The 9,103-nt window shown below is 44.5% G+C and overlaps 2 protein-coding genes across 2 annotated transcripts; one reads left to right on the top strand and one right to left on the bottom strand.

Annotated features, from left to right (window-relative positions):
- Positions 1–6: 6 nt before the first annotated feature.
- Positions 7–2,195, bottom strand: nedd8 (NEDD8 ubiquitin like modifier). The gene is made up of 4 exons (XM_017433190.3): positions 1,860–2,195; positions 1,711–1,758; positions 1,508–1,590; positions 7–302 (listed from the first exon to the last, which is right to left on the bottom strand). Exons 1-4 carry the CDS (start codon positions 1,875–1,877, stop codon positions 200–202), a joined length of 252 nt encoding a protein of 83 aa, XP_017288679.1. The 5' UTR covers positions 1,878–2,195; the 3' UTR covers positions 7–199.
- A 131-nt stretch (positions 2,196–2,326) lies between these two features.
- gmpr2 (guanosine monophosphate reductase 2) lies at positions 2,327–9,097 on the top strand. The gene is made up of 10 exons (XM_017433188.3): positions 2,327–2,427; positions 2,862–3,046; positions 4,576–4,695; positions 5,496–5,579; positions 5,689–5,862; positions 6,159–6,240; positions 7,032–7,138; positions 7,299–7,341; positions 7,443–7,602; positions 8,336–9,097. The coding sequence occupies exons 2-10, from the start codon at positions 2,960–2,962 to the stop codon at positions 8,523–8,525; spliced, it is 1,047 nt and encodes a 348-aa protein (XP_017288677.1). The 5' UTR covers positions 2,327–2,427; positions 2,862–2,959; the 3' UTR covers positions 8,526–9,097.
- The last annotated feature ends 6 nt before the right edge of the window (positions 9,098–9,103 follow it).

Genomic DNA, 9,103 nt, shown 5'->3' with positions numbered 1-9,103 from the left:
CCTCAGAGGAGCTGCTTTGCGGGGAAGTTTTACACAATAAAGGCCGGAAAGAGGAGGAGAAGCGGCTCGTCGGGGATCTGCCTCGTGCATTGCCTTCAGGATCACCGTGTGACTGCGCCGCTGCTTTAAGCGACGCCGGGGGAGGGGGGGGGTGGTTTTGACGGCATCGTATCAGTTTTTCAGCAGCGAGTCGGACGTCTTAGCAGAGCGGGCGTCCTCCTCTTCCTCCTCTCAGAGCCAGGACCAGGTGTAGAACTGAGCCTCCTTGGATCTTATAGTCGGCTGCTGTTTTCTCATCATTCCTAAAAAATGGAAACGAGAAGAAATTGGGCAGTGAACGCAAAGTTCTGTTGGAACGCAGAGCATTTTCAAGGAAGAACGTACAAGTCCTTCACATTCAAACATCACTCTGCTCTTCTTAGGGACAGCTGTCCTCACACTCGGAGTCCCCACTAAAAAAGCCTTTATTTTCCATAAAACTGTGGTTTTCCTTCAGATTCCCTGCTGCTCGTATGAAGAGCACATCACACATGATCTGTGTGTTTAAACAATTCATTAACCCAATAATTATGTTGGTTATCACCCAAGCTGCTTTGTCTGCATCAAAGGCATGAATTATTGAACTTTTCAAAGTTTAATTAAAATGGAAAAAACTGCTGCTGCGACTGACGTCTTTTTAGAGCCCAAATCTAATAACATCTAATAAATCGAACCATAAAAGCGTTAACTTCAGCTACTCCATTTCCATTCGTTGCTCGACTGAAATCTGTCAGATGTTTATGTTGTACGTTACTCTGCTGTGGCAAGAAATTGTGCAGTTTGGCATCTGTTAACTTGCGCTGTACTGTGGGACACAGTCGACTGGTAACATTTTATAACATCCAGTTGACAAATATTATAAATCTGTCACAGCGGGCCGGACAGAGATCACAGGACGTTATCAGAGAGACTACTCCAGTGTTCGCCTTCTTACACTGACTCACTGTGAAACCTATGATATAACTTTGAGAACTTTATAAGGCCGTTAATGTTCCAATCCATCTTAAAGAAGTCACTGTTCTCGGCGGACGGACCTATTATTTGTTCCCAAAACTTCCAGGCTGAGAACTGCAGGCAGAGCTTTTAGTTTTTCAGGCTCCTGTTTCTGTGGAAACCAGCTCCCAGCCGGTTCAATAAGCAATCCCTCTGTTTTAAAACTTTAATCTTACCTTTATGAAACACAACACGTTTGACTTCTGCCCTTATGGTGTTCCCGCTCTTATCCAACATCTTGTAGACACTTAACTTTTCACTGTCTTTAATTTTATTGGTTATTTTATTGATAATCTTTGGGTACGTGTAAACTGACTGAACATGAATGTGACTTTTGAGGATATGTTTTTGTCTTTTAAGGCGCTTTGAAATGTAATACTACAGGAAAGATGCTTTTTACACGAAAGGCCGAGTCCGGTGGAGAACACTTCCCTGACATTATTGTTTTGTTTGGTGAAGTGTGTCTTGATCTTACATCTGTTTTCCGCTGTAAATCAACCTCTGCTGCTGGGGAGGGATTCCCTCTTTCTCCTCCACTCTTTCTTTAATTCGCTCCACCTGAATGGAACATAACCATGTAAAAAACACAAGACACTCAGTGCTCAAAGACATAGAAAGTCACGATTTGTTAACAAAACAAATGTTTAAAAATAAAAATAAAAAAACACAGTTATGTACCTTATCTGTTGGCTCTATGTCAATCTCTATCTCCTTCCCAGTGAGTGTCTGTGATAAAGACAGTTTGAGGTTAATGATAAACAAAGACAGGGTCTATAAAAACAAATGTCCATTATCTGACTAATTCGTTATGTCTTTATGTAACTTACCTTCACTTTAATCAACATCTCTGTTGAACTATTTTTAAATAAAACACTACGGCAATACTAGTAATACTATAGTATGCTGACTAAATATATTGCTTGGGCTCTTGCGAGATGAAAAATAAAATATTCGGAGAGGAAACTGCAGTTCTTCCAGAAATTCAATGGACGTTTCCGGTGTCTTTCCACTGAACTCCACCGCCGCCTCGCCTGCGCGTAGGTTCGTTCCGCTCAACTTGTTTCAGCTTTGAGTTACTTTATTTAACACCGAGAAAGAAAAAAAAAAAGCTCTGAAATTAACTAAGCGTGTCTTAAACTAATGCACGTACGTCCTCGACAAAACCAGACCGAAATGTGTTATCTAAAGAGCCTTTGCGACATCAGCGCAACGTGACGTAAAGCGACGCTGGCGTTTTGTAGTTTTTTTTCCCGGCGCGTAGCCCGGTCGACGTTCCTAAAAAACTACAAGCTGGCTGTCAGTTGGTGTGCGCCGCCGTAAAACTTCCCGCGCTTACAGCGGCGAAGGAAGTTGGAGGCAGAGCGGCATACGTTGTACCATCACACTTTTCTCAAGGTAAATGCCTTCATTTTTTTGCTAATCGTGTCTTTCACTGCCTGAAAATTAACACATGTTTTTCTAAACTTATTTTAGCCCTTATAAAGTAGAACACGGTGTTACTCTGTAAACTAGAGTAACCTTGAATTTTTTACAAGGTCTGAAGGGGCAATGCTGATGCACAACGACAAGCGGAAACCAAGCTTTAGATATAAATTGCCACAATTTAGTAATTACATTTTAAGTACAATGTAAAAGAGTAAGTGTGTTTACTCATTTTAGTTTGTTTATTGGTGTTAAATCTTTTACTGCTCTTTGGGGTCCTGTCAAACTCACATTTTACCTGATTAAACTGGGGTTAGATCACTTTTAAGCCTGTGAATATTACAGTGTACAAAGTGAAGAGAATGAGAGGAGAAGCCATCTTGACACCTGACCTCTGTCTCTTTCAGAGCCTCCCTGAAGGACCAGCTGCTCCAGTTCCCTCTTTAGTTTTTATTTATTTGTTGGGTTTTTTTCCTGTTTGAAACATCCTGTTTTCCCCCCCAAAATGCCTCGCATCGAGAACGACATCAAGCTGGACTTCAAGGACGTGCTCCTTCGGCCAAAGCGGAGCACGCTCAAGTCCAGGAGTGAGGTGGGTCATCCAGCTGTGGAGTCGTTCGGCGTGAATCCCGGCTGACCCGCGTGTGCAGAAGTTTCCATTCCACGGCCATTAATGTCATTAATGGGAAGGAAGCACACAAAAATACACAAACCTGCGTCCCTGCCTCAAACTAGAGCCATGAAGAAAACTGCTTAGTTAAAGATTAATAGTTGTTTTTTCAGTTAGTCAAACATTGGGATCTTCAGAGATGATTCTACACTTGAATTATCTCAAATTTGAAATTAAATTGAAGGAATGCATATCAAGTTTTAGGGTGAGATCAGCTTATTGTGAGAAGGGACAAAGTTATAACCTCGTAAAATGATCCGCACCATCTCACGTGATAGTTCGTGCTCAAGAGACTGCGTTGAGGACGACTCTCGGCTACCACCGCACCAAGTTTTAGCTCGGTGTCTGTAAAATCAGCTGAGCTGTAGCCATTTTTTTTGTGTGTGTTTGAGAGGGTCCCCTTCAACTGCGTTGGCTCCAAAAGTTAGTCGGCTGTGAACGTGCATCCAGTGGTCACTAACTGAGAGTTTCATTCAGATCTGTCTGGTGGTTCATGAGATATTTTGCTAACAGTCAGACAATCAAACACGCACGCACAGGTAGACGAGAACATTACCTCTGCTTCACCTTTGGCGGCGCGCAGTAACAAAAGGGTTGCTTCTTCGTCAAAAAAAACTCACCAACAGTCAGGCTGGCAGCTGAGTGAAGCATCCATCATGGATCAACACGTTGCTGGTATAGATTTTTCCAACTCTATTTAGATTCCACCGTGCCTACTCTAACAAGTTTCTAAAACCCAAAGGGTCACTGGGAGTGTGAGTGTTACTTTTTAAACAGAGCTAAGTGTAATGACATTTAATTTGTTTCTTTCCCTTCGAGGTTTTTTAACTGTTAAAGAGATTGTTTATGTGGTTTTAAAGTGGGGGAAGGTTTTTGAATAATCAATGTGTGAACGCCCTCAGTTGGGAGAAGCAGAGCTTCGTTCTGACTGGGTTGACGAGCCAAAGGCTAGTCCCGGCCCAGCCAAGACCAGAGTGGACTGCTGCCGCCTTAAATCAGCCCCAGCCTCCGAGATTTCAAAGCGGCTCGCGTCAACGCTATCTCATAAACTCTCTACTTATTTGCAAACTCGGATAGCGGCGGCTAGCTGTAGCACTTCCTGCATTACAACGATTCTGCTGGAACGACTGCGTAATGTGAAATTGGGAGCGGGGTAAAGGTTTGGGCAGCTGTGTTTTTGAAGTCGGCTTTGGTCTCGGCTTCGGCTCGTTTTAGCCGTTAGCTCATCAGTCCGGTCAGAGTTCAACCGTTCCTCCGAACCGAGGTCATTCAAAGAGCCGTCTAACAACAGCTAAGATATTAATTGCACACCACCTTCCCACGGACACGCCACTTCAAAAAGCTGTATTTCAGTTGCACCATGACACTTCTCAACCTCGGTGGGAGAAACGTTGTGCAGGAAACAGTTCACGGTCGGAACGCTCAGGTCTTGCCGCGCTTCTCTTCCTCAGGTGGACCTGATGAGGAGCTTCACCTTCAGGAACTCGAAGGGCAGCTACAGAGGGATTCCCATCATCGCTGCCAACATGGACACCGTGGGAACCTTTGAGATGGCCCTGGCTCTGCACCAGGTAGAACAGCTTACAGCGTTGTGTTACGTTATGGTTCTCCTTACATGTATTATTAATAAGAGTTTGGAGTGATAAAAATGATTGAATTGGATTAATGTATGTATGTATATTCATGTATGAACTCTACAAACTCTACCGTCTGGTTTCTACGGTGGCCGACAGGTGCGAATGCGCAGCAAACAGCGAAAAACGAGCTGCAAACACATGTATGATGCAAACTCCAAAACACGCAAACACAAAAAAACAAGTGCAACAGACAAAAAGCTGCAAACCAAAAAAAATGCTGCAAATAGTAAAAACAACAGTAAACAGAAGTGCTCCAGACCACTGGGGCAGTCGAACAAAGAACAAATCATATCGGACCAGACCCTCAGAAAAAAAAGTCAAGCTGTAAGATGTTATCCTTCACTTCTTTTCTAATACACAGTCTTTTACAATATTATAGAATAGCAGCAGTAATTGTGCTGCTATTCTATAATATTTGTTTGACTCCCCCTAGTGGTCTGGAGCACTTCTGTTTACTGTTGTTTTTACTATTTGCAGCATTTTTATTTTTTGGTTTGCAGTGTTTCTCTGTTGCTTTTGTTTTTTATGTTTGCGTGTTCTGGAGTGTGCATCATACGTGTGTTTGTAGCTCGTTTGCTGCACGTCTGCACCTGTCGGTCACCGTAGGTTTCTCTACATTGTTGCACTGAGCACGAGTAAACAAGCTGCTGGTTTTCTTTAACCAGGTTATGTTACCGATAGCTGTTACTGCACAGATGAGACGATCAATGTGTTGCTTTTCTCTTTTCCCCCAGTTCTCTCTCTTCACTGCTGTCCACAAGCATTACACGACCGATGAGTGGCTGGAGTTCGCAACCAAGCATCCCGAATGCCTGGAGGTGCCCACAGTGTTCGCTGTTACCCACAGTTTCCTAGTCTTTATTGGTTTATACCCTTCGGACCTGACAATGGTGCACTCCCTCCCCTCTGTGTTCCCCCCACCACCAGAGCGTCGCCGTCAGCACCGGGACCGGAGACGGGGACTTCGAGAAGCTCTCGGCCGTCCTGGAGGTGGTGCCGCAGCTCAAGTACATCTGCGTCGACGTGGCGAACGGCTACTCCGAGCACTTCGTCCACTTTGTCCGAGATGTGCGGCAGAAGTTTCCGTCCCGCACCATAATGGTCAGTAAGCGGGGCTCTGGAAATGCGTTTAACCTCCTAGGACCCTGCGTCCACATATGTGGATATAATTTTTCTCATAGGCTGCATTGTAAAACATAAAAAGATAAATCTTTGTTTTTAGACTCATCAGGTCAGAATCAGCCCAAATAACTAAGAGAAGTTAAAAATGCATACCATGCTAGAGTTCGGGTCTTAGGAGGTTAAATCGAAGTGTTCAGGAGTGGGGAAGGGACTCAGGGGGAAGGAAATGACAAAAAAAATTTAATAAATATATGCTTTGTTCTTCTGTTGCTAAGGCAGGGAACGTGGTGACAGGAGAAATGGTGGAAGAGTTGATCCTCGCCGGCGCTGACATCATTAAAGTAGGCATCGGACCAGGTGATCACAGCCTCAACAATCTGATCTCATCCCAGGCACTCTGCTCATCATATTTCCACAGTGATGAGCCACTTGTTTAGTAGATTATCTTGTCTGTTGTCTGATGGTATTAGGACATTAACTTGACTTCTTTTTTAATCATTACAACGCTTATAGCAACGTGTGGAACATGCTAAACTCGTCATTCTCACCAAATTAAAGCGAGGAAGGTTATTGACGAGCGGAAATTGTTCAGGACAGCTGACAGTCTTCCCAGGAGTGGATGTCACAACAAATTCACCCTCAAGGCCAGACTGTGCACTGAGAGAAACTGCAAAAAAAACAACAACAAAAAAAACCCAACCAAAATCCACCTCAGCAGGTTAAAGGTTAAAGTTCACAACAACAATTAAATGATGGCCGAACAAGTGTAGCTTGTTTGGAAGGATTGCCTGGAGAAAAGCTGTTTTCTTTAAAAAAAAAAAAAAAAAGATCCCGGCCACTTGGCTTATGTTTGCAAAACTGCGTCCAAATGAACCATCGGACCTCTGGGACAGTGTCTTTTGGACGGATGAGATCAAAGTAATGATGTTTACCCATAATGCACAGCTCCACACTTGGAGAAAAGCCCTCACCCAGGACTGAGATGCTGCGGTGGGACCTAAAACAGCCGAGCAGAGACAAACGTCCACAAACCTCAACGACCTGACAGAAGAACGGGCCAAAAACAGACGAGGCTTGCAGCTGCTGTTTCCTGCTCGCCTGCAGAGCTCTCCAACTTTCTCTCCTGACTCTGTGTCTCGTCCCTTCAGGCTCCGTGTGTACAACCCGCAAGAAGACGGGGGTGGGTTACCCTCAGCTGAGCGCTGTGATTGAGTGTGCAGACGCAGCCCACGGCCTGGGCGGCCATATTATCTCTGTGAGTCTAAATCAGCACAGCCTACAATGTAGAAGCTCGACCCGTGCTGGGTGGCTTTTAGGAGGTTTTACTCGGCTGAAAGCCACTTAACCCTTCTTTAGGCAGACTTGGAGCGTAATGTTTTGTGTCTTCTCTTCCCGTCTCGATTCTCTTCCCACAGGACGGGGGGTGTACCTGTCCGGGGGACGTCTCCAAAGCTTTCGGTGAGTTAAATCCATTTGAGTTCTAATCACTGGAGGAGGTTTCTTTTTTTTTTTTCTTCTTTTTGTTTTAACCCCGGGTTTGTCACCGCGTCCCCCTTCAGGTGCCGGAGCGGACTTCGTGATGGTGGGCGGGATGCTGGCCGGCCACTCGGAGAGCAGCGGGGAGGTCATCGAGAAAAATGGCAAGAAGTACAAGCTGTTCTACGGCATGAGCTCCGACACAGCGATGAAGAAGCACGCAGGAGGCGTGGCTGAATACAGGTCCGCTTCAGGGGTCTCACCCTGTCCCCAGCATCCTCCTCTGTCACACCCTCCCTCTGCATGTCCTCCCTCACTACATCCATGAACCTCCACTGTGGTCTTCCTCTTATTCTCCCTGCCGGGTAGCTCCATATTCAACATCCTTCGTCCAATATATCCTCTGTCTCCCCCCCCCTCTGCACATGTCCAAACCATCTCAGCCTCTAACTTTGTCTCCAAATCACTCAAACGTGTTTGTCCCCCCGCTAATGCTCATCTCTGATCCTGTCCATTTTGTCCACTTTTAACATCTTCATCTCTGCACCTTCAGCTCCACCTTCAATGCCTCTGCTCCTTTTAGCTTTTCTGTTTGTTTTGATTTGTCCTTCTGGTCACATGGAACACCCAGTGTTTTGTCTCCTTATTTATATTTGTGCATTAGAATTAAAGTAACTGAAGAGATGTTTTGTTTAGCCAACGTATATAGACATTCACTAAAAAGCAAGATATTTTAAAAGTAAAAGGAAGTAAAAGTAATAATTGCTTTTTTTTGTTTTAAGGTAAAAGCCGACACATCGTGTGACGCGTGTTTACGCTTTTGTTTAGTGCCATAATATCATAAAAGTGGTATTTTTGCTAAAGGTTATACCGTTGGATCTCATATTGGCCTGAGCATCTCTGTGGAGACTCATGCCCGACCTCCACTGAGCAATTCTTCACCTTAAGTTCCCGCTTCACGTGTTTCTGCCTGCAGAGCATCGGAGGGGAAGACGGTGGAGGTTCCCTACAAAGGCCCGGTGGGGGAAACGATACGGGACATCCTGGGAGGGGTCCGCTCCACCTGCACCTACGTCGGGGCGGGCAAGCTGAAGGAGCTGAGCCGCAGGACCACCTTCATCCGCGTCACGCAGCAGCTCAACACCGTCTTCGGCAACGACAGCTGAGCGCCCGCCTCCCGCCTGTCTGCCCGGGTGCTGATCACATCTTAGATATATTTACTCTTAAATACTGTCCGTTTTATCCCCGGTTTCAGTTCAGGTTCACAGTATTGGAAACGCTTCCAAGAAGCACAGTCCCTTCAGGAGCTGCTGTTAGATCCGAGTCAGAGCAATTGATTGTCTGCTGTCTTATCATTCCAAAGCAGGGTCCTTAATTTGTCATTTTTTTAATTTATCCGAGTTTGGGGCGGTGTGTGTACGGTAAATGCAAGTCACCTACGTGCCCCTGAGTTATAAATTTATAGCAAATGTCTTAAACTATTTATAAATCTTAAATATTATATGTAGTTGTGGTAGAACATTAGTAAACTGACCTATTTTTAGAGAAAAATCTATCATTCCATCACCCATGTTTTGCACTTTAAAGCTTTGTAATTAGAGATTAAAATCTCTATTTTAATCAGATTTGGTCTATTGATTAGTTTATAGGTGACATTTGTTCATGTTTGTGCTGAATGTATAGGTATTAAAAGACTGACAGTACATTTTAACAGTGTTAAATTAAAATCAATGCTGATCAATAT

This window comes from Kryptolebias marmoratus, linkage group LG7 (genome assembly GCF_001649575.2).
Source record: "Kryptolebias marmoratus isolate JLee-2015 linkage group LG7, ASM164957v2, whole genome shotgun sequence".
In the NCBI taxonomy this organism is placed as follows: Eukaryota; Metazoa; Chordata; class Actinopteri; order Cyprinodontiformes; family Rivulidae; genus Kryptolebias; species Kryptolebias marmoratus.
The sequence above is the reverse complement of the archived record's forward strand: the minus strand, read 5'-3'. Positions and strand labels throughout refer to the sequence as shown.

Bases quoted from the DNA above. Each gene is read 5' to 3' on its own strand.
- nedd8 (XM_017433190.3), bottom strand. The intron at 1,591-1,710 runs GTACATAACTGT...TGTTCCATTCAG, and splicing joins ACATAGAGCCAACAGATAAG to GTGGAGCGAATTAAAGAAAG. The intron at 303-1,507 runs GTAAGATCAAGA...TCCATTTTTTAG, and splicing joins ATTTACAGCGGAAAACAGAT to GAATGATGAGAAAACAGCAG.
- gmpr2 (XM_017433188.3), top strand. From the start codon at position 2,960: ATGCCTCGCATCGAGAACGACATCAAGCTGGACTTCAAGGACGTGCTC. The intron at 7,342-7,442 runs GTGAGTTAAATC...GTCCCCCTTCAG, and splicing joins GGACGTCTCCAAAGCTTTCG to GTGCCGGAGCGGACTTCGTG. The intron at 7,603-8,335 runs GTCCGCTTCAGG...TTCTGCCTGCAG, and splicing joins GGAGGCGTGGCTGAATACAG to AGCATCGGAGGGGAAGACGG.